Source organism: Danaus plexippus (genome assembly GCF_018135715.1).
Source record: "Danaus plexippus chromosome 3 unlocalized genomic scaffold, MEX_DaPlex mxdp_30, whole genome shotgun sequence".
NCBI lineage: Eukaryota > Metazoa > Arthropoda > Insecta > Lepidoptera > Nymphalidae > Danaus > Danaus plexippus.
Genome location: NW_026869845.1, coordinates 179,104 through 203,680, shown reverse-complemented (window position 1 = coordinate 203,680; position 24,577 = coordinate 179,104). Strand labels below are relative to the sequence as shown.

Genomic DNA, 24,577 nt, shown 5'->3' with positions numbered 1-24,577 from the left:
TTATGTGTACTCTATAGTATCTTGGTACTATGCTATAATGACACCTATCATGAAATTGTCAGCAATACAATTGTCAATAGATTGTTTTTTTCGTAACCGATGTGCGATCTGAAGCTTTACTTGTTACTTTAATGTTGTTAATAATATCAAGCTTTTATTTATGAAACAAGTTCATATTATAAAGTTGAATCGGTTGATTTATTAAAATTGGTTAATTTTACTTGCTCCTTATAAAATAAAACTTTTCAAATGGATGTTGGGGAATTACTTTCGTTCAAAGTATATACATTTATCGAGATTTAAATGTAAATTTGTGACAATTGGAACAAAATTTTAATTTTGCATATACCTTTCAGCCGGTACCAACACCTAAACGCCCTAATGAGGAAGATTTGGAGGATTCAGAGGATGAAGGCAAGGGATCAAAGAAAGCAAAGCGATCAAATAAATCCGCAATTAATCGAATGCAGCAATTAGGCAATAAAACCCTACCAAAAGAACCAATAATTACTGATAAGGAAAAAGAAGATATTTTAAGATATGTGGAAACAGAGGCTACAGAGGTTAGTTTATATTATTATGATTAAGGATATCTATATAATTTTTATGTGTTAAATATACTCCCTTTTAATTTCATGCAATCTTGGAATGTCAATAAAGGTAGAAAGATATAAAATCTTATTAATAAATTTCATATTTACTTTCAGGTTATTAAAAATCATAACATAATTTTTCCAGTTTTACATTAATTTATTTATTGCTTCAGGGAGAAATACTTGATGACACTGCTGTGAAAAAGCTTGTCCTTAATTTTGAGAAGAAAGCCCTCAGAAATAGAGAAATGAGGATTAAGTTTCCTGATCAACCGGAAAAGTTTATGGAAAGTGAAATAGATTTATTTGAAGCTCTTCAGGTTTGCTAGTAATTTTATTACTTATAAATTTAAGTTTTTTCTTATAAGATTAACCATAATCTTTGCTTGTATTAGAAAAAAATAATGTAGAAAAGATAAAAAAGGCTGTGAAAATAGTTTTAATCAGAGAATTCACACTCTATAGTTAATTTGTAATTGTAAAGTTACCATTTTCTTTCTTATTTTTACACAGGATTTAAGTGCAGTGGCAACAGTACCAGATCAGTATCCACTATTAGTTGAATTAAAATGCATTAACTCCATACTGGAGTTACTCTCGCATGACAATACTGATGTTTCAACAAAAGTTGTGAATTTGCTTCAGGTAACATTGGCATGTTATTTTTCTTATATTATTATTATTATGGATTTATCAATAACTAAATTTAGTCTGCTTCTTTATCTTTAAAGGTATAAAGCTATATATACATATTTATAAGCCCTATAATTCATAGGTAGTAACAATAATAACTGATAAATATCTCTAATTCAATTAAATTAAAAATTACAGGAACTCACTGATGTAGATATTTTGCACGAGAGTGAAGAAGGTGCAGAGGAGTTGATCAATGCTCTAGCAGAAGCTGAGTGTCCATCTTTGTTGTTACACAATTTGGCCCGTCTAGATGAACAGGTGCCTGATGAGAGAGATGCTGTTCACAATACTTTAGGTGATTTTAGAAGTTATATAATGATCTCATTGGTACTAAAATGATGTTAAACAATATGTGTGTTTATGATTTTTATGTCAGGTATTATAGAGAACATAACAGAGTTTAGGCCGGAAATGTGTGTGGAGGTTGCAAAACAAGGTTTTATACAGTGGATATTAAAAAGACTGAAGGTATATTATTATATATTTTTCAATATTTATAGTAATGAATTTATTATATTATTTAAATAAAATTATGATTTCATGCTATGACAGGTTGTTGATAAGTAGACGAAATATTCAGTATAATGTAAAAAAATAAAATACATAAAGTAAATACGAAAGACATAATTTTATTTAAATGTACTCAAGAAGGTCTTGGTTGTCATTAAATGAAATGATATATTTTAACAATAATGTTTCAGTTAAAAGTACCGTTTGATGGCAACAAATTGTATGCAACCGAAATTTTATCGATTCTGTTACAAAACACACCAGAAAATAGAAAACTGCTTGGTGAATTAGATGGTATCGACGTTCTGTTACAACAATTGGCGGTAAGCTTTACAAAATATTGATAAAACAATATACTGTAAGATTTTTATCAGAAATGATTTGAACAAGAACTAAAATGACTCTTAAATGTTTTTACATGTAAATCTACCTGTCTTTTATATATAATAGACAAATACTAACACACAATTGAATTGTTTAGTTCTACAAACGTCATGACCCCAGTAGTGCAGAGGAGCAGGAGGCCATGGAGAACATGTTTGACTCGCTGTGCTGTGCGCTCATGGAGCCGCTCAATAGAGACCGCTTCCTTAGAGGCGAAGGCCTGCAGCTTATGAATCTTATGCTGAGGTATTGATGGTTTTTATATGCTTTTATTAGCTTCACTTATGTTTGTTTCCATGTAATTAAGGTCTGTGAGTTCAATCTTCCACTACCTCTAGTTGAGGGATGTATATAACTTGCTTTTTCCTTATTGGTTATCTTATGTATCTATAGTTTAATATTATTCTCTTGAAGTATGTTAGGGTAAGTTTTTCAATTCAGTTAGCGTTTGACCTGATCATACTAAACAAACTGTTGAAAACTAATCATATAAACAAAAAACTTTCAGAGAGAAGAAAATGTCCCGGAATGGTTCTTTGAAAGTATTAGACCACGCTTTGGCCGGTCCTGATGGTAAGGACAATTGTAACAAATTCGTGGACATCCTCGGCCTGCGGACGGTATTCCCTTTATTTATGAAGACACCGAAGAGGAAGAGAATATTGACCTTAGATCAGCATGAGGGTAGGTCGCTAACTGCTACAAAGCCGTTACATCCAAACATTTAAATTTCGTGTTTATAGTTTAGTCTCAATGCATTGATTTTTAGAGCACGTCGTATCAATAATATCGTCGATGTTACGCAACTGTCTGGGAAGTCAACGTCAGAGGCTCTTGGCCAAATTCACTGAAAACGACTTGGAGAAGGTAGACAGACTGTTGGAACTGCACTTTAAATATATGGACAAAGTGGATCGTACTGAGAAAGAGATGGAGGTAATTTTAATAATACGTATGGCTACGATATTTATGAGTTCTTTTAATCATGTATATTATTAACTCAGATGGAAGCCGAAGATTTGGATGACGATGCTCAATACTTGAAGAGATTATCCGGCGGGTTGTTTACTCTACAGCTGATAGATAGAATTATTTTAGAGGTATTTAGAGATGTTGTAATATGACCGAGAGTTTGAAAAACACACTAATATTATAAATACATTCAGGTGTGCACCGCTGGTCCGCCGGCCATCAAGCAGAGAGTACAGCGCGTGCTTTCCCTGCGGGGAGGGTCGCTTAAAATTATCAGACACGTTATGAGAGGTATTTATGTTCAACATTTATACATTTTTACATTGAGTACGATTTATAAGATTATCGATGCTACTTCAAGTGAAAAAAAATGTGCGTGGAGTCCCTCCGCGCGAAAGAACTGAAACTTCGTTATGTTGGAATGAAAATAAGAAAGTGTAGAAATTGATTTATAAGGAATTTTTAGTGTTTATTTTCGAACAAACTTTATAAACATTTCTTACAAGTCACAATTGGTTGCCTGTGTTAGAATATAGTTATTGTATAAATATAGAACAGTTGTCCAACACCTGCAAGCGTTCGAGCACCACGCATTCCCTCTCGCTCTGTTTCCTTTCATCTCCCCCCCCCCCTCTCCACCACAAGGAGCGTAAAATGTTAAATGCAATCTTTTCGGAAGTCGCATAAATAGTTTCACTTCAAAAATATGTTTATATGTGTGGATAGTCTCAGTCAAATTAATAGATACACAATAAATTTAAGTAATATTTGCGTGACAAGTTTGAGTGTCACCTATATTATTCTTCTTCGTGTTACTGCACTTGCTAGTTTAAGATAGCGGAGACATAAAATTGTGATGTTGAATGAAGTATAAGGAAACGAAGGCAAATGTAAAATGATGAAATGCTTGCAGAATACGCCGGCAACCTCGGCGACGCCGGCAGCGAGGACTGGCGCCACCAGGAACAACAACACATACTGCAGCTGGTCGACAAGTTCTAGAACATGCTAGAATAAAATACAAATATAACATTTAATATTTTTTTATTTGTATGTGCATTTATTTTATATGTAACAGTAAACAAAAATCATAACAACTTTATATATAGTATCCATAATAAATTTACCAGAATAAAACAATAAGGGAACGTTATGAACAAAAAAATAATAAAAATTATACGTTTATGTTACGTCACTGAGTATGAAATGAAAGAAGTCATGGCTCCGTGAGTTCAACAAAAATTGTCCAATTATTATTAACACGTATTACTTGTGCACAACGAAACACTAACTATGAATTTCTTCTAATATTTATAATGAAAGTTATGTGTTGTGTCCTAACTAAATTAAAAAAAAACAGCACTAACTGGTACAAATTACAATGTTTATACATAATTATATATCACGATTACATGAAGTGAACATATATAAATTTAACACTAAATGCAAATTCACGTCGTATCTATTTCCGTTTCAAACATCACTGATTGTACTCGTGCAGGTATACGCTACCATTCTAATTACAAAATATCACTCGGAACTGATTTAAACTACTCCCGAATATCCATGATTGGAAACGATATGAGAAAAATTTACATGTTTCTAAAACGAATCGTTACACTATCCGAATCACTAACATATTTATCACATTAGTTAAAATTGAAAAATAATGTACACAGATTATGTTCGAAAAAAATTTTAGGAAACTTTCAGACTTGAATCTTGTTGTATGTAATTATTGTCGGTCTGAAACAGCCTTCATGAATCTCGTACAGTCTCCAAGTATCTAACTACGTATATGTAAAATAAATTGTTATCACAATAAAGTGTTAGCAGATTTTTAAATACAACTTTACATTTTGAACAAACGTCATTCGATTTAGATATCGATGTCGACTAACATTTTGATAGCGAATAAAATTATTTACAGATACATTTTGTTTCCCTTCAAAACATTTTTAATAATGAACGAATACAGGGCGAGAGTGAAAGATCCGAAACATTGTGAAGTACCATCGGCGTCGGAGTGAGATTTGGATGCATTCGAATTTTTAAAATAGTAAAATAAACGTGACATATTTCTATACATCCGATATTATATAAGGCAACCCTAGTGTGATCTATTGTGACAATAATCTAGCGAGCTAATTTTAAATATCGCTTCCTTTTGGTATTAATTTAAGGCAATCGAATGAGCTACAGTCGTATAGGAGACAATTAATCGTTACACTACGGAGGTGGTTTAGGAAGGCACGGGCGGCGTTCTAAGGACAGTCCTTGCTCATCATCTTGCTGAAGGCTTTTGGGATGTCGTCGTTGGTCTTGGACACATTGGAACTGCCGAGGAGTGTGGGAGCTGGGATCGTACCAGACTGAATACCGTACGCTGTCTTTAGAAGGTCGTAGTTGATCTTTTCGGTGACGATGGAATCTTTTCTGAAATTATATAAACAAACATGAAAATCAGGGCAGCGGAATTTGATTTTTCTCTATAGTTTTTGTTGTATTATTTTTTATAAAAGATAAAGATGACAAAGAAATTTAACATCCTTTTTATTATCTGTGTTATTTTAAAGGCCGATAGTAAGAACTAATTTAGTTGGTCTTTTAAATAATCCGATCTAAAATATTACACATAAATCTACTTTCACACACGTTGAATATTTTAATCCTATGAAGCTAGAACATATGTTTGATAAGTATATATACGCTTTTAAATTATTAAAAAAAAAAAAAACGAACGACAAATTTAAAAAGTAATAGCATATTAAATAATGTCTTGCAACAAAAAAGTTAACATTGAATAAATTGATATGCTTTGGTGAAATGTAATGTTGTAAATCAGAAGAATGGGTTTATATTTGGAACCTCTCTACGAATAAAATTAATAACTCACTTGTATTGCGGGTGTTTGTCAATGAATTCTCTCATCCAGGAGGCCATGGTGAGTATTTCTCCGGAGGCGCGGCGTTGTATCAGCTTCAGGTACTGTTGCACGGAGCAGTGAGTGTCCGCGTCTACGTCCATACCGGACAGGTAGGACTCTATGAGAGGGATAAGACCAGGGAACACGCCCTCCTGAAATACGTTCGGGAACGTTACACATAATACCAGGATACACTGGTTGTTGGTTTCAAAAAAGACCAGAAATAACTGGTCTTTGATAAAACGAATACAAAAAAAAGACTAGAAAATTTCAGTATTTGGTTGCTTATGAGACTACACACACAGGTCGTTGTCTAATACACAAGACACCACTTGTTCTAGGATTCATAGCAGACTAGATAACACACCAGTGTTGTAAGATTACCAAATTTATTTCATACAAGAGACCAGAAAATCCTGGTAACAGGCTAATTTATACACGTGTTTAGGGGATTATTCCTTATATCGGTAACAACTTTCCATACATTAGAGAAAAAAATCGGTCCAAGTAGCACCCGCTTATGAAAACTTACAATATATTGAACCATTCTTTGTTAGACATTGTATAAAATGTCTGTAAAAATAACGCTCATTATTAAAAATACTACAGTGTATATTATTAAATAATATATATAATAGCTATACATAATTATTATTGTACATCTAGTCGGAGATAACAGTAGTAATACTGTACATATGTATTATTAATAGACTTGTGTTAAATTGTTTTGTTAGATACGCGCTGTAAATATGTTTTATCAGTTCAACATTTAATCACCGGTGCTTATAATATCGTATCGTTTATAAAATCATTGATACCCTTATCTGTACGACACTTCCTGATCACTACACGCGAAGGTCTCTTTATATAAACAAGGGTTAGCTTCTATATATATATATATACATATATATGTATATAAAGAAAATTGTGAATAGTGTTACTTACACTATTTATAACTCAAAAACGGGCGGTACGGATATAGTTGAGAAATGGTGGGGAGTTAGATTAGAACCAGGAGACGGAAATAGGATAATTAATTCTCTTCGATAAAAAAGAAAAAAAATATTTAATAAAATCAAATATATGATTAACTACCGCCTCTAGGGCGGAATAGAGGTCGCCTTGTCAGCTATTCATATAATATAATGCCGAAATCAACGTAAAATCGCGGGCAAAAACTAGTATGTTATATACATTTCTATGTATATATACATATGTGTTATTTATATTAAACGCTTTATACCTTTCCGTTAATGATCTCGTGAACGGTCATCTCCAGATACGTGTCGGCGTCTTGTGAGCGTACGTCGCGACGCCACCAGAAGCGCTGTGAAGCGCACGCGCCACGACGCTGAGCGCGTTGCATGTTTTCGTCCACCTGCAAAATAATAATACTAGTTTGTGAGACTCTTTAAGTATGTGTATATAATTAGCTACCTTTTTTTTGGACATTTTTTTTTGGTGGTAGAGCCTAGCTGTGGTCAAGTTACTACAGCTCGAACATGGGCTGGCTCGACCGGGAAGTACCACCCTCTCACAGAAGGTCGGCGTGAAGTAGCCTTTAGTGGCTGCGTTTCGTCCGAAGAGTGAGAGAGCCGGTTGCCCTTTCCCCGTTCCCACCCTTTCCTGCCATTTCATTATTCCCAACCCTCCCTTTTCCTCAACAATCAAGGTTAGCAACGCATCCGCAACATCTATGTTGCGGATGGCCATGGGCGACGGTCACTACTGCCCATCAAATAGGCCGTCTGCTCGATTGCCATCTTTCACATAAAAAAAGACATATACTATACGTGTAATTTCAGATATGTTGTCAGACATTAGGAATATTTGGAACATATCAACGTAGAGAAAATTAGACATGTAGTTGAGATCTTTGAAACATAACAAAAACAGAAGTTTTGACACATATTTTTAGTTTAGTTCTTATTTTAGTGAGCTCAGTTCATAAACTTTAATATTAATCGACATTATATTTGGTAACAATTTTCAAAAGTAACATTTCAAACTCACTTTACTGATGGGCATCACGAATTTGAGGTTGTATGTTAATATGACGCGCGTGAGGAGCACCACGAAACATACATAGGCGGCGTTCTCAAAGTCTGTGAGTTGAGCGTCACATGGACGGAACTCGACGCGCCAACCGATCGGCGAGTTCGGAGGAGGCGGCTTGAAACGCATGGTCTGCCAGTTGGTAGATTGAATGTTCTTAAACAAAAATATATATTCAGTTAAAACACATACGAGATACTGATAGAATTCAAATTTGGAAGTCGCTTTATATGTGGAATTTAAAAATATAGATATATTTTTTTGTAGGTAACTATGGTTCAGGACATCAGTGATAATGAGGAATAGTTACACTTTTTTCTATAGAGCATATATTATAAAAGACATGGCATAGGACGTACTTCAAAATGATCAGTATCATTCTCGTCATCCTGGTGAACCTTTTCACTGAAGAGAGACACGGTGTCTCGTATGAAGAGATGTGCCACGTGGATCGCCAGAGGGTGATCTATACCACCCTCGCGAAGACGGCGGTACACTGCGGGATCGTGCACCACCTCGATATCGTTGTACCTGGATGTTAACGACTCAGCAAATGTATTAATATTTAAGTGACATAGGCTGAATATATTGCACATTTTGCACGCACGAAGGTCATATATGATTTTATGAAATTAACTGGACTATTTTGAATAAAGAACGTCGGTTTCTTTGTACATGTAACATGTTATATCGTTTTAGTCGTATGGTGTTTTAAAAGAGAAAAACGGTAGTTCCAATGCTCCGTATACAATACCAGTAAATGTATAAAACTATTAAGACTTAGCAATTTTAAAACATTTGACTATATTTATTAGTATTACATTAAATATAACAAACATTAAAAACTTCCATTTTTTTTTTTGGTAACAAATTTTTTTTTTTATTATTCAAGGATAATTTTAACTATATACGTCATCAACACTTCTGACGTATTTGAGTTATAATAAAGTCATTGCACGAAATAAAAATATTATCACCTATATATTGATTTCTCATTCTTAATGGGTATGTAATATTTATCGCGGCTGTCTTTAAAAATGACGTCACAACTGCTGTGTCATATTTAAAGTCTAAGTTACCTATGCTGTGTCATTGATAGTTTTTGCACTGTCAGTAGATTATAAGTAAAAATATTATTGTGATAACAGCATGGACCTAGATATTATAGAAATAAAATGACAAACACGGTGACTCAGACTTATGAATCGAAGGCCATATATGATTTTACGAAATCAATGACAATCATGGCGACTGCAACTTATGAATCGGATAAGATCAAAGGACAAATGACTGTATCAAACCACACCTATGACGTGTATTAAAACACGAATTATAAAATTATTTAATGTTTCTTATTTTCAACATAAATGATTTACTGATCTTGGCAAAAGTACCTTACGAATAATTTGCATCGTTAAACTTTACACGCTGATATCACTACTTAATACATATGTTATAATGTTGTTACTATCGTGAGCGAAATATTTATGAATAAAAATTAAAAAAAAATGTTAAGATCAACTCATTTCGTTGCTTAATAAAACCAGTGTAATGGCAGAATGTTTGATAGAAGTATTTGCACGTCATTACGAGAATAATACGATATGGTATTAGAATCAATCTGCCTAAAAAAAATCATTAAAAATAGAATAAATCTTGATTTAGTTTATTTTATAGTTGCTACCTTCGTTGATTTTAGTAAAAATTAATAAAATGTATTTCATTGCTAGCTGTACTTACTTCTCATGTTCAGGTGACAGGTAGGAATCGATGGAGTCGTAACGTGATTTGTGTATGCGGAACTTGTCATTCTTCAGCGGCTCTAAGCCCAACTCCTCTCTAGTACGGCAATCCACCGAGGCCGAGACGACATTCCAGCGGCAGTCAACATCCGTCAGGTAACCTCGGTACACGGGAGACGCAGCAGACAACGCTAGCTGGTCGAGTTATAGTATACATATACATGAAATTATACAAAACCAGGGCTCAAAATTCCTTAAAAGAAAATGTTCAAAAAAAACTTTTTATTTTTATATTAATTATAACGCCGCTACCATAACTCGAAATCCAACGAAACAACAGAAACGTCGATAGAAAACACGTTCACATAATTACGATTATCGCCATTCGGGATTTGTTATTTGGATCCGATCATTAAAATCACATTAGAGCAATATTTTAACGATTCCGAGAATTCAGTAAACAACAATTTAATAAATTAGAATGCCGTCATATTTATTTTGATTCAGTCCTAGTCCATTCGTTTCGATACAGTCACACAACACAAAGAGTTGGCGAGGTTAATTGGTCATGCTTACAGCTTATATTAATTACTACATATTTTAAAAGAATTCTAAACAAAGGTTAACTTTAGTGTTCTCGTGGAATATATGAACTGGATATTAAAGGGAGTGAGAAATATTTAGAAATTACTTGGTTACGTAACTTATTATAAACGTTGTAGGTACTTATGCTTAATTTTCTAGAAGATTCCTTCTATTAAAGATTAAATTCCTTATCAATTTGAATTCAACGATCTGAGAAGATTTGTATTCAAATTGGGTACATCAGGCGATAAACCAGGCAAATTACAACGCAGTCACGAAAAGGCTTTGAAAAAGTTTATTGAGGTGAAATTATTAATGCAAAACGTGCTTTCATTGAGGCTAGGCTGCGTAAACAAATTATCATCATAAAACTGAGTTTTCAATGTATTATAAGTGTTGGATCGACGAAAAATCACAATCGCAATAGTTCATTGACGCTTGTTTTTTGTTTGTTATCACGTCATAATACTGATTTATTTATTTTTTACCAATAAAGTTCAGAAAAAGTTTCCTAAGTGTAACTAATGTAGAATTTTCGTAAACTGTATCCTTAACACAAGTTTGTATCGTCGACCTACACACGGACAGTTGCAAGCCATTCATTCATATATTAATAAAAGTACGTTGCTAGTTTGATTTTAGAACATTTACGAATAACTCTTAATTGTCCGTATGTTATATGAAATGGTAACTTGTGTTAGGGGCGCTGATTACGACTGTACTTCGACACTTGCTTCCAACCATATTATGTAACACAATTGAAAATAATTAATTATTAACAATATCATTAATTATAATCATTCAGTATCTGAAGCCGGCTTTGATTACTGTTACTTTTTATAACATAGTTAACCTAAATGCTGGCAGCTTTCGAAGATGACTCCATATACAATTTTTGCCCCAGACTGTGGGTTATCACAGCGTTATCATTTAGTGATAATAACGAGTAATTAAAAAACACGTGATTAGTGCTGGAGTGAAATATATACTTACTTATAATTTAACACATATTTTAGAGAAAAAATCATTTTATAATAAAATTTCTGTTATATAGATAATGTTATGCAAATACATAACCTACATATATAAGTATATATATATATATATATATACATAGGAAATAATATCTGTATATTATATACACAAATATATCTTATTAATATACTGAAGTCTTACCATGATTGGACATAAAGGGGCAAGTTGGTCGTACAATGTGCGAGCTTCAGTTATACAACAAGCCTGGAATGTGACCTGAAGACAGCAGCACCCCATACCCAAACCCATAGCATCCAAATACACGGAGTCTGGTTTGGCCAAATCTGGCAGTATCTTGTGGTAATCGTCGATAGGAATCTTAGTGTTCACATCGCGGAAAACTTTAAGGAATTATATTATCAACATACTAATAGAGAAAGAAAAGGAAATCTTAAAAAATATATGTAATATTAACTGTTTATACTAATCGAAGTGAAAAGCAACTAAATATTTAATTTTTTTTATAAAATTAGTTCACACACCTGGAATATTTATGGCCATTCTATTTCCTCTTCTCTTCCGAATGTTTTCGGCCAGTGTCTTATAACGTGGGTGTCCAGGGAATGTTGCCTGATCAGGAAAGAAGTATGATAATGACACACCCCTGTCTGGAGTTGGTTTGTATGGTGGAGATGTAAAGTTTGGACTGCCTAATCTGGAATCAAACAGTTTGACCTAAGTTTTCACAACTTAACAATATAACAATTAATAATCTTTTTAATACCGTCCCTTCATACCTAGGAAAATTCGTAATACTCATAATGACTTCACCGTCTTTTAAAAGTGCACTTGCTTCGGCCCTACGATAGCGCATATTTGCTTCAACTATGTTGAAATGGGCCAGCAGCCCTCCGTAGGGCTTCCCCGGAGTACCTTCAATCATATAAGCTCCATATTCCGGCCGCCAGAGACTTTTTACATCTAAAATCCAACACAAATGTGTGTTATTTGTGATACAAAAGACAAACACTTCATTGTTTGTTCAACATGTAACATGAGATTTCCTTGAATCATTAATATATGTACTCGAAATATAATTTATTATTTTTAAATATTATCAACACTTTTCAGTCTGTGGTAACGATATTCAATTATTTGTGGTTATATATATGTTATAAAATTATTTTCAATATCTTTAAAAAAAAATCGATAACACAATCACAGCACATATAAAATTGACAGTCACATAATCTAACACTGAACACGACTGTTATATCAATATTTAAAATAACAAACTAAATATTAAATACTGTATAGAACTTAGTTATTAATAACACAAAACATGACTAATGCTTAAAAACTTTGCTTAAATTATTGTGAAACATGACAAAACTATAAATTTGTACTTAAAATATATGTTTTTATTTAAAATATGTATTCTCTTTTATAAACTACCTAATTATAAAGTTTTTTAAGATAACAAAGATATATAATTTTACTTTGAGGATCTTTCAATTCTTTTTCTTGCAGTTTAGGCAGAACCTCCTCAGCTCTTAGACTTACAGTGGCTCGCTGATTAACATCATCAAATTTAACTATAATATACTCCACCTAAAAGTTGCAAAATATTTAATACTTGAGAATATATTAACTACATTTTCAAAATAAAAGGCATCTTTCAAGCATTTATTATTTAAAAATATGAAGTATGAAAATTTATATTAATATCATATAATTATAATAACATGTAATGGGATTATATATATATCATATTTCTTATATTTACATATAAAACAGAAATAATTGTATGTTAGACAAGTAAACATGTAGTTGTGTGATATACACATTGGATAACACACATAGTAATTGTAAAAATAAAATATAAAGAAAGATTCATTCAAGCAAGACATTTGATAATTATATATTATTTTCCTCAAGGTTATTATATGAAAAAGTAACATACCTCATCACCCCACTTGAGAACATCTCCAGTACGGTCTCTAAGCTTGCTGTAGAGATTAATAAACTGTTCAACACCATGTCGACGCACATGTTCCGCCAATGCTTTGGTTTCTTCCCAAGAAAGAGGGCTACCTTCCGTCAATAAACCCATATTAACTATTTGAATACTTTGAAAATTAGAACGTAACTTTAATACACTTTTATAAACTCCGAAAGCGTAACCGAACTTCTTTGAAAAACAAAAGTTCATCTATTGCTAAAAACGCCTGTAAGTGAATAAAAAACTAACAAGACTATTCTATTTAAAATCTGAAAATCAACAATGTAATGACATGTCTCTATTTTAAATATAAAGGAGGAAAAATTTATAAACCAAATGATTTTTACAAAAACGATTATAATGCCGTTTAAGTATGTTTTTCTATTTTCTTTTTAATGATTTATTCCCACTTAGTGCACACGTAAGATTCGAGTGCACTAAATGTATTACTCTGTGACAACAATTCAATGACTTATTTATTTACAATTGTCAAATCTGCTTTCATATTAAGTCGAAACGTCACTGTCATTAGAAAAGAAAAACCTCAAAATATTACATAATCATGGTAAAACTTCTACGTTCCCAAATTATTCGAAAGTTTATTTAAATTACTTAAGGTATAGGAGATAATAACCTCATAATTATACATTTATTTAAATAGTCAAATGTTATATTAAGAAAAAATTGCATTAATATATAAAAGCCATGTTATAATTTTATTTATTATTTTTTTATGCTAAAGGGGCAAACCGATCAGACGGCCTACTTGATGGAGGTAGTACCGTCACCCATTGACATCCGCAACACAGTTTTGCTGATGTGCCGCGACCTTTGATTACGAAAGAGGGGGAGGAAAAAGTGGGAAAGGTAGGGAAAAGGGAAGGGGTTGGAAAGGGCGGGAAAAGGGAAAGGGCAATCGGCTCTATTTCTCATAGGACGAAACGTAGCCATTAAAGACTTTTTCACTTCTGTGAGGGGGTGGTACTTCCCAGGGTGGTGAGGTAATAACTTAACCACAGCTAGGCTCTACCACCTACAAACATATAATAAATTGTAAATGCTATTTGGTGAAATTTTAATCTGTGTCATATGTTTTATCTATAATATCAAGATTGTCACTTGGATGACATAAACTATAAAGTATAAACTCGTAAATTGTAACATAGGTATTAGGGATATCAGTTAGTGAGCATTAAGTTATATTTGCTAAGTAAACATACTTCATCAAATCTGATTAGTTGCAATAAAATTTCGTTAATTAAAATGAAAATATAATTTTGTCCTAATTTAAATTATTATATTTAAAGTGTACCGCAGATGTCCCTGTTAACTATAATATTTAAAGTTCACACTGTGATGACTTTTTTAGTAATTTAATAATTACGATAATAAGGAAGGAAGAAAATCAGATAATCATGGTGCCAGTTGCGATTGAAGGATGCAATCAGGGGACCGAAGGTGGAGGTCCCCGTGGTGGGTCTATTTCTTTGGGACTACTAATTGATTTTATAGTTCAAAGAACTTATGATGAACTTACGGTTTTGGCTGAACTGTGAGTATATTTATATTGAGTAAAACTTTGAAGACTAATTTGGATATGCATCAATTTATTTAAAAAAAATTATATGCTATTATGTGCTTGCAAAACAAAAAGAAATTTTTTCTTCTCCTTTTTTTTATAGGTTACCTCGCAAAACAGATATGGAAAGGAAGATCGAAATCTACAAATTCAGTGCTAGAACAAGGCAACTGTTTGTTCGTTTATTGGCTTTAGTGAAGTGGGCAAGCAGCGCCACAAAAGTAGATAGATCAGCTCATATTATGGCATTCTTGGATAAACAAGCTCTCCTGTTTGTTGAAACAGCAGATGTGTTAGCGCGAGTTGCAAGAGAAACTTTGGTTCATGCAAGGTAAGTCAAGATTCACTTTCTTAAATTAATAAATCATATTATTGTAATGTGATCACAGTTGCTGCAAAAGAGCCCAGAAGCTGGGAATTTGTAGTTACCAAATAATAAAAATGCATATTATCCTCAAAGTTTAGTTTAATTTAAACAAGTACAATTAAATTCTTAAATAGCACTATGTATTTTAAAATTTATCCATATTTGAAATACATTTAAATAGTTTGGTCAACTAGTTGATAGTACACTTAGGAGGTTGCTCTTGATTACCACAGAACCGTGTAATCTTGTGATATGTAAATCTTAATGAAATGATGTCATTCTATACTTTACAACTTTGCTTCATTAGTGTGCAGTAATTTAGTTGTATCAGAAAGAAGTCACCCCCTCCCCCATTTAAATGAGGGCCTATTAAGTGTAAAACTACACCTCTGGATTCACATCACATATCTTACTAAAATAATTAATTACGTTTTTAAGATTGCCAACATTCCACATGGCTGCAGCAGTTGAAGTGCTCACTCTTGGCACATACAGCCGTTTGCCAGCCGTAATCCGTGAACGCTTGGTACCACCGCCGCCGCTTACACCTGCTGAAAGACGTTCAACATTAAGGGCACTCGCACATGTTGTCCGACAAAGACTGACAACAGCTTCACTGCCCAGTGATGTTAGGAACTTGAAGGTAGTTAGTCTCGTTGCATGTGGACATGACAATAGTTCTTTAAGTGCTAGTAATAATTGTATTTTTTAGGTTGAAAATGGAAGGGCTACATTCACTGTAGGTCAGGAGTTCAGCGTTTCCTTGACGGTTATGGGTGACGCACCCAATGTACCTTGGCGTTTATTAGATATTGCTATATTAATACAAGATAACGAAACGGGAGGTAAGAATATTTAATATATTTACGCTATATAGTACGTAACGTTCAAACAAAATACCTTTACCTATCATGTTTTTCAGAGGGAAAGCCATTAGTACATACATCCCAATTAAACTGGCTCCGTGGAGTCGCCCAGGCGAGGCTAGCGGCTGCTGGTCTCAGCGGCGCTTTAACAGCTCTACGATTCTTCTGCCGGTCGCTCTCTCTGGAACTGTTATATACTCAGACATTAAGATTATGCCGCGATCGATTGGCCCGACATCTCCAAGTGGATAGATATATACCTGGACAAAAGTTACAGGTTTCATATTGGAGGTAACGCACTAATATCGTAATGGAATTATTTGTATCGTTTACACACTAGCGGTATGGATGAGATTTGATAGCATTAAGTTAGCTTATAAAAGATGGCTGAGGACCAATAGAGTTGAAAACTTAAGCAAAACTTCGATTATGTTTTCTCAAACGTAAATTTAATGTAATATTCTAAAGGGAGTTGGGTTGCGAGCTCGGTTACCGTCTAATCGTTGGTGCGGAGGGAGAGTCACTGTGCGTGTGGCACGTACCAGCGCTGGCGGGCGGCGAGCGTGTGGCGGCCGCGCTCACACCGCACGCGCCGTCCATGGAGCGTCTCCTCGCTCACACCGTACACGTGCGATCGAGACAGAGACTTAATGATCTCAAAGTTCTCCTCAATGATCTTGGGGTGAGTGTAAAAAGTTTGTTGGACTCTAAGATGTTGAGATAGCATTATGCATAGTTCCATTAAAAGAATATATTTGAATGCTGTTTTCAATATTTGTATCTGTATGACTAGAAAAATTTATACTGTAAGTATATAAAATTAGTATATTTAAAAAATATCCATGCTTTAAAAATAAAACTTTTAACCATTATTCATTTCTACAACATGTAAGTATTTGAAATTTCTTGTTTTATTTGGTTTTTCATCTTTGGAAAATATTCTGTGGTTAACATAGTTTGTGTAGACCTATAAGTTCATATGTATACAGGTGGAATGTTCTGTGGGCGGATGGCCGTGTTCCCTGGCTTGTTCAGTGGTGGCGCCGTGTCTTCGTGCGGAGCAGCTCCTAGTGTCTGTGGGTGCTCACGGGGGTCGCCTGCGAGCGCGTGTCCCCGCATACCCCGCCACCCCTCGTATGCCAGAACTGGCGGCCGCGCTGGCCGCCACGGACCGAACTCTTGTTAGACAACTGCTAACACAACTGAGGTGAGATATCCGATCAGCCACACATTAAAGACATTATCTTCTGATTTCTGATGAGCCCTTTAGAGATAAAATCGTTGATATAGATATTATTAGTAGCATAATCAATACATTTATGCTTCACAAATAAATTATGTACCAATGTTTTTATATACGAAAGGTATATAAAATCTAAGTCCTAATTTGAAATTTATCTAATAATAAAAAATATATATATCATATAGCCCTATATCTTATTACAGGTAATAGATCCATATTTCACGTGGATATTACATGTCAATGTTTGTTTCACTTTCACTCAATTTCTCTCAACCTATATAATAAATTTTATCTGACATTCAATCAATCAATCAATAATATTGCTCACACATCAAAATTAGACATAGGCCATAATTTATTATGAAATTTAATGTACATAGTTCGATAAAGAACAGTATTAGAGTATTTTCTATGACATCACATGTAGATGTCGCCACCGGTTAGTTAACATCTTTTTTGAAATATGCGATTCCAACGTCAATCTGGGAGAAGTTGAAGACTACATCTAGTTAAATAAATTTATAACCGAGTCATTATTACCGTATATTGACATAATAAGTAAAAAGTATTGTTTGAATGTGTACCAGGTTCTGGTTGGTGGCACGGCGATGTGAGAAGTCCCTGCAACACCTGCCAGCCAGTGTGTGTGAGCATCTGCCGTTCCTGCACGGACCCGACCACCCTCTCAACAAACTGTCGCCGGACAGACTGTACGTCACCTTACACAGACACACGGATCACATACTAGTGAGTTACACATATCTATATAAATACATCCAGCGATAATTCTGTAACGCTCATTTTGACAAAATTGCGAGAGTGGTTGAACATGTTCAACACAGAAAAGTGTATAAACCTATTTTCTTTATATGAAATATAGTTATATGAAGCATTACAAATACTTTAAATTCAGTAAACATTACTCACACTACCACGCTTTTGACACACAGACTAATGTTGATCCGTGAAGATGCAGCAACGAATGGATTGTCATTAAACGTCAATTTACATTTGATTTTGAATTTAAAGTAACTAATAATTTGTGATCAAAAATCGCCCGTGTGATAAAATCAAGTAACATTATCTTAATAAAATTAACTATGACAATTTAATATATTTTAACTTAGTGGTGTTATTAAGAGAGCTCAATAAATTGAATTAATTAATTTCCTTTATCACTTGTACATGTGTTCTAAACCGTGATTCTGTCAGGTGGTAGAGATGAAGGAGGTGGCAGCGGGCGGCACGGCCACCACCAGCTGTAGCAGCAACACCGGCAGCGCGTGCAGTGTAGCGCTGGCCTTCCACCTGGCCGGGGTGAGGCGCTGTACTCCTGACGAGTGCGAGGATGAGGTGCTGTTAATATAACTGGAACATATTAGTTTATTTTGAAATTAATTATACAATAATGCAAGTTTTTATTTCAATATTGAGGCTAATTATAAGTTAGAGTATAGTGAGTATTTGTTTTAATGTTAAATAAATTTCTATAATATCAAATGTTAAATATAATAATATTTTTCGGACTTACTACGCGTTTACAATTATTGTAAATACACACTTCCGACAATCCGGTAACTTTGCAGCAACCTTGATCACGGGAAGTTGAGATGTCTCATCTGTAGTAAATCCGAAAAATATTAGTTTTATTTCAATGAATACTCTCGAAAATCTTAGATCTCACTGTGTGAACCAATATCAAATGTCCATAATATTCTTTATGTATACGGTAATAGTTTACACTAGTATGTGATGTCATGATGTCGCAGCTGTGGTCTGCAATGGTTGTAAGCTGCATGTCAATGTCAATGTAATTGTTGTAATGTTTACAGTCCTCTGGCACGACGTCCAGCACGCCGGCTACAGCTCGTGCTTACCTCAAGTTGCATTCGCTGGTCGAGTTGGACACGTTCACATTAACCCACGGGCCCTTCACACCTCTCGACACCCCAGGCAAGTAGGGAATCGACGGATATCATTAAAATTAGGACTTATCATTTTAATAATCATATGTTATGTAGGTATGCAGCCCGGGAAACGTAAGTTGTCTGGTTCCAACGGCCGCTCGGTTCGCGTCCGTCAGCCTGCATACTTTTTACCGGAATTGGCCCATGTCGTGGCCGCCGCAGATGAGAGGGTGCCTTTCGTGAATCTGGCGCAGGAGGTACAGAGTTACTTTTTAATATTTTATAAAATAAGATAATTCCATTAGAGTCACAATGGCTATTGAAATTAAATTTTTATTAAATTAAATTATGAAATTAAAATAGTCTTGCTTAGAACTTATAAACTCAGACATAACGTAAGAATCTTATAAAAGATACCCATAATAAGCTAATCAGATAACAGCCCGTAATTTCATACCTTAAGATATTTCTCCTTTAACTATATATCCAAAACACATTTGTCAGAAACAATATTTCGATGCATAAGGTTTAATAATATGTGATAAAGAATTACTCATAAAATGTAACTAGTTGGCTGCCCGCGGCGTGACTCACGGCGGTGTCCAAGCGGAGTGGTCAGGCAGCGCTCTGGGTATGCGCATAGTGTCGCTACCGCGGCCCGAGGGAGCGAGCAGTGAAGCCGCTGCGGCGCTCCGGACGAGGCTGTTGGCGGCCACCGTCCGCCTCACCACCAAGAACCAGGCACGAGTGTGGACAGCTGAGATCGTCTTCCACGGCTCGCCTGTACCCACTCCCAATCCTAAAGAGCAAGGTATTTTTATTTCAATTTCTTTTTGAAAATTTTTAGTTCCTACCCAGTAATTTTGATATATACATACATATTTATATGCGTGTAATAAGTGTATGTAAAGAAGTTTATATCGTGTAGGTGAACGGCGCTGTGTTTATTTGCAATACGAGCTGGGTACAGACGCCGGTCGGACCGCCGATGCGTTCCTCGCGGACTGGGCGTCCATAGTACATCTACACACACTACTACATGACTTCATGCTCAGACCCTTACAAGGTATTTCTGTTATGTAATGGTGTTATAATATATAAATATGCTTTGAATTATAAGAGTTATGTGTTAAGTGGTATAAAAAATCTACTTTGTTGCAATCTTTATAAAATAGAGAAAATTTGGGTTAAGTAATTAAAAATATAGAAAAACCCCTTTGAGATTATAGATAGCTACAAAGCTAAAAAAATATATTGTTTCGTAAAAAAAAGTTTATAATTTAAAAACTTCTTCCAGAGCGGGAGAGCGTATGGCAGGGCGTGTGTATAAGGTCGTACACGTACAGGTCGCTAGTACTGGGGTTCGGTCCGGCTCACCGCGCCACGGCCGTGCTGCAGTGGAGCGCCACCAACCAGCGGTACACTGTGGCCACGCCCGCACACCAACCCGCCGCCAACGCTCACCACCTGCTGCACCACCACCTCGACCATTACCTCAACTGGTTAATCTCCAATACATTCAATCAAAGTAGTATAGTAATATAATGTTTTATACTAACAGTACAAACTGAAATGGACTAACATCTTTGCATATAGGGATAAATGGTTTCATACTTTGGTAATCATTTCGTAATATTCTCACAGGCACAAGGATTTAATGTCTCTTGGCGTTGTACTGCGTGAGACTTATATGCCGTTGTTAGCGTTGGGTCGCCTGCCCACTCTGCCACAACTTGGCCTTCACCACATACGAGCTCTGATGCCCACGCCCACATTCACACTGCTGGCACACTCATGGCGGAAGGTATGTCCTCGCTTTTTACCTGTACTTGAATTACATAAGAATTATATAATTGTTTTCATGTAAATTATAATTTTTCTAGATTCGCATCATTTATGCCGGTGCATACTCGATAGAGGTGGGCATACGAGGCGGCAATACAGTAACTATTCGAGACGGTTCTTATTCTAAGTTCGACAGATGTTCCGTCGTCGATGAATTTGCTCCTGCACAAGGGTTAAAGGTACAAAACGATAATGAGATTTTTTTTTTGATAATTGTAGTTTAATTCTTCCGTTTATCTGACCGTTAAATTTTGTAGATGTAGTGTACTATTAAGAGGACAAAACGTAGTAGATTGGTTTAAATTTTGTGACGCCTTCACTTAAAATCTGTTAGAAAAGAAATTGAAACTTATTAAACAGTGACTAGATTATATGTTCTATGTGTCAGATATTCTATATTTTAAAATTTATTTGTTTCGGTAGACTTTCTTGTCGCGATATGTCGACGACAACATCAGTGCAAGACTCCTGGCGGAGGACGACAACCCTCCCTCGCCGATGTCACCGATGCCACCAGGTAATACAGATATAAGGAGCTTGCAACATACATTATACTGTGGTTAATGTTTATATTTAGAGATGGGAGAGCCTTTGTATTTCGGTTCAATAACTATAGATATTACAGGGTTTTTTTTTATTAATCTGAAATCTGAACCTTTTTATGTTACGGTCTCTATATCCTTATCATCTGACATTAAAAAACACACTATATTTGTATATGTCATGTATATACGTATATGTAACTGGTTGTAGGCGGTCTTCGTTTCCCCGCCCCGCTGACTCCCCCTCAGCCGCACACACCGCACTCGGCGCCTGTGACACCGCACCCGGCGTCGCCGGCACAACATCAGGTAATAATATAAAATACTTTGTATTGTAAGCTCCAAAACATTAAATATAAAAGATTAAATAATTTTTTTGTACTCTGTTATAGATGGGCGGTGGATCCTTCAACCTGACTTCACCGCCGGGTGGTGCGGGAGGCTCGGGTGGCGGTAGTGCGGGGGGCGCTGGTGTGTCAGCGTCCCCGGCGTCCCCAATGGCTCCCTCCCCGCTAGCGCCGGTCGCTTCCCCCCACCCTCCCCCTACGTCTCCGTTCACCGCTTGGCCCGCGTCGCCGTCTCTACCGCGTCCCTCGCCTGGACATCATCCCTCGCCCAGACATCATATCGAACACAAGGGTATGTTCCACACAAATATACGCAGTTAGACATCTGAATTGTTTATAACTTAGACGATTCCCTTTGGCAATACTACTTTGCAATAAAAATAAGTGCTTTCAGAAGCAGTAGAATATTTTTTTTATTATTTTAGCGGGTCCACAAGCGAGTTCGTCTACGGCTGTACGTAGTGGATGGCGGTCGGGTCTGTCGCCGGGCACACCACTGGCCGTTGGCAAGTTGGAAGCGCTTTGCACGCCATCCGAGCCCCCCCGGGGGCGCCACCTGGGCCACCTCTGGCCCCGCTGCAACGCTTCCTGGCCTGTCAGTATATGAAGCGAACGCTGCAGCGTTTTGTGCATCAGGAAGAGTTTGTGAGTTAATTAGTCATGGATAATATAAAACGATTCATAGTTCATATCACTCATATTATAAAAAAAATCTTGCAGTTAACGCTCGTGTCTGTGGACGCGCTGTCACTCACGTTCAGATGTGAGGGTGCGGGCCTGGCGGCGCGTGTCGCTCTTCATCCCCAACATATGCAGTCCTTGCACTTGCAGCTAACGCCTCTTCCCGACCATAAAGACAACTGGTCCGCTGATGACCTACAGGTGCTCAACATATAACGTGTAATTTATAAGGTATTCTCATCTAATACATTTACATATTCACTAGTTATGACTTCGATGTTAAGGTCATGGAGAAGTTTTTCGACGTTCGTGTGGCGATCGCTCCGTATCGAGCGACAGCGCTGCAGGGCTGGGGCCGTGCTTGGGGAGCGCCGGGTGCAGCGCTGCCTTCGCTGGTTGCGTTAATGCGGGCAGAATTGGTCCCGGTGGCACCCGCTCTGTGGACATTACAGTGGGCGCTCCGCATCCCGCCCGCCGGACCGCAGATAGTGCCGGCCGGCCAACCCGCCGTCCTACTCGCCAAACATAAAATACTATTCTTCGTGAGTGTTATCACTGTTAATTGTATTATAATATCTCTTGAGGGTAGTTTGTTAAACTCCATATAACTTTTATCAGATATGCTTGACGCGCGGCGACACCCAACTGGTATTGCCGCTGGTGTATGACATGCAGTCGAACGTTATACAGATAGCTGAACGAAGGGACGCACAGCAGCCGCATCTAATTGCCGTAAACTTACATCTCAAGAGGTAAGTAACAATGATATTCATGTATATCAACTTCGGTATTTATTGTTTCCGAACACCTTTAACATAGTTGAAACTTGAAACCATTATAGACATATTTATGTACATATAATTTAGTTATTCATTTCAATATATTTGTAAAATAGCACAACTGATGTATTTAAGCATGCGGTCGCGGTTAGGAATGTCGTAACTTCAAAATAATCCCTGAAACTTTGGGTTATTATCTGAACTTATACGTGATAGATAGATTTTTTTTTAATACTATGTATTATACAGGTTCGCCGAGTTCAACCAGTCTCACGGCGAGTGTATCCTTTGGCCGGCGGTCCGAGACCTCTTGATCAACTTCACCCTGCCCCAGGATGCGCCCGCGCCAACCGCCGCGCCGCCCACCTAGCGCACGCACAGACTGGCGCTCGACTGATTACACGATATACTCAGTGCTTAGTACCTGTGCATTGTCAACTTGTGCAAGGATTATTGTCCTGTAATAATTGACGATGCACACACATTATGTACTTGGTACGCTTTAAGCTCGGTGGATATCAATATATGTAGTTGAATGTGCGCTGGCCGCTCGGAAATAATGAACTTGTGTGAATGTTTTCATTTTGAAAAATCAGTGGACGTTCCGGATGTGTAAAATTTAGTCGGCAAATTGTTGACCATGGATTAAATTGTATCAACGATTCAAGCGATAGGTGACATTGTGAATACCAAGAACCACGGTCCAGAAAAAATACCATTACATTTTGCACATAATGTAGGCGTAATTTAAGATTAACTGATAACTGCTGAGATGTAAATTTGTATAAATAAAAACGATGTCCATCTCTAAAAAGTGGTTTATTTTGTCATGCCTCCAAGCTTTAGACATAATATATAGTAGAATGTGAAAAGCAGTAGTGTCAAGTAGATTTTTGTATTCGTTTGTCTCTTCAAATCAATGTTAACATAATACATATATACATTACTTCTATAAGAGTTTTTTTTAATACGACTCCTCAA

The 24,577-nt window shown here is 35.9% G+C and overlaps 3 protein-coding genes across 4 annotated transcripts; 2 read left to right on the top strand and 1 right to left on the bottom strand.

The window, feature by feature from the left end:
* Positions 1 to 73: 73 nt before the first annotated feature.
* On the top strand, positions 74 to 4,192 carry LOC116768172 (beta-catenin-like protein 1). The gene is made up of 13 exons (XM_061526823.1): positions 74 to 279; positions 357 to 563; positions 767 to 913; positions 1,107 to 1,238; positions 1,425 to 1,584; positions 1,666 to 1,757; positions 1,991 to 2,122; positions 2,281 to 2,429; positions 2,692 to 2,867; positions 2,953 to 3,119; positions 3,188 to 3,283; positions 3,350 to 3,446; positions 4,069 to 4,192. The coding sequence occupies exons 1-13, from the start codon at positions 250 to 252 to the stop codon at positions 4,155 to 4,157; spliced, it is 1,674 nt and encodes a 557-aa protein (XP_061382807.1). The 5' UTR covers positions 74 to 249; the 3' UTR covers positions 4,158 to 4,192.
* Positions 4,183 to 13,905, bottom strand: LOC116768027 (glutamate--cysteine ligase catalytic subunit). Of its 2 annotated transcripts, XM_032658760.2 has the most exons (12): positions 13,788 to 13,905; positions 13,402 to 13,666; positions 12,938 to 13,049; positions 12,236 to 12,419; positions 11,981 to 12,153; positions 11,640 to 11,839; positions 9,877 to 10,073; positions 8,496 to 8,667; positions 8,095 to 8,292; positions 7,325 to 7,459; positions 6,052 to 6,233; positions 4,183 to 5,591 (listed from the first exon to the last, which is right to left on the bottom strand). In XM_032658760.2, the coding sequence occupies exons 2-12, from the start codon at positions 13,648 to 13,650 to the stop codon at positions 5,420 to 5,422; spliced, it is 1,974 nt and encodes a 657-aa protein (XP_032514651.1). In that variant the 5' UTR covers positions 13,651 to 13,666; positions 13,788 to 13,905; the 3' UTR covers positions 4,183 to 5,419. The 2 variants fall into 2 exon arrangements, with proteins under 2 accessions (XP_032514651.1, XP_032514571.1); XM_032658680.2 differs by having other exon boundaries at positions 13,402 to 13,898.
* A 672-nt stretch (positions 13,906 to 14,577) lies between these two features.
* LOC116779243 (mediator of RNA polymerase II transcription subunit 14) lies at positions 14,578 to 24,410 on the top strand. Its single transcript, XM_061526884.1, is given in 25 exon segments — positions 14,578 to 14,992; positions 15,123 to 15,350; positions 15,825 to 16,029; positions 16,099 to 16,231; positions 16,309 to 16,543; positions 16,721 to 16,934; positions 17,242 to 17,459; positions 18,083 to 18,242; positions 18,708 to 18,848; positions 19,328 to 19,448; positions 19,517 to 19,659; positions 19,973 to 20,213; positions 20,331 to 20,468; positions 20,700 to 20,904; positions 21,047 to 21,206; positions 21,286 to 21,426; positions 21,671 to 21,764; positions 22,001 to 22,098; positions 22,182 to 22,428; positions 22,562 to 22,672; positions 22,675 to 22,781; positions 22,857 to 23,018; positions 23,102 to 23,359; positions 23,436 to 23,569; positions 23,846 to 24,410. Coding segments are annotated over 25 exon segments (4,152 nt in total). The 5' UTR covers positions 14,578 to 14,855; the 3' UTR covers positions 23,967 to 24,410.
* Positions 24,411 to 24,577: the final 167 nt, after the last annotated feature.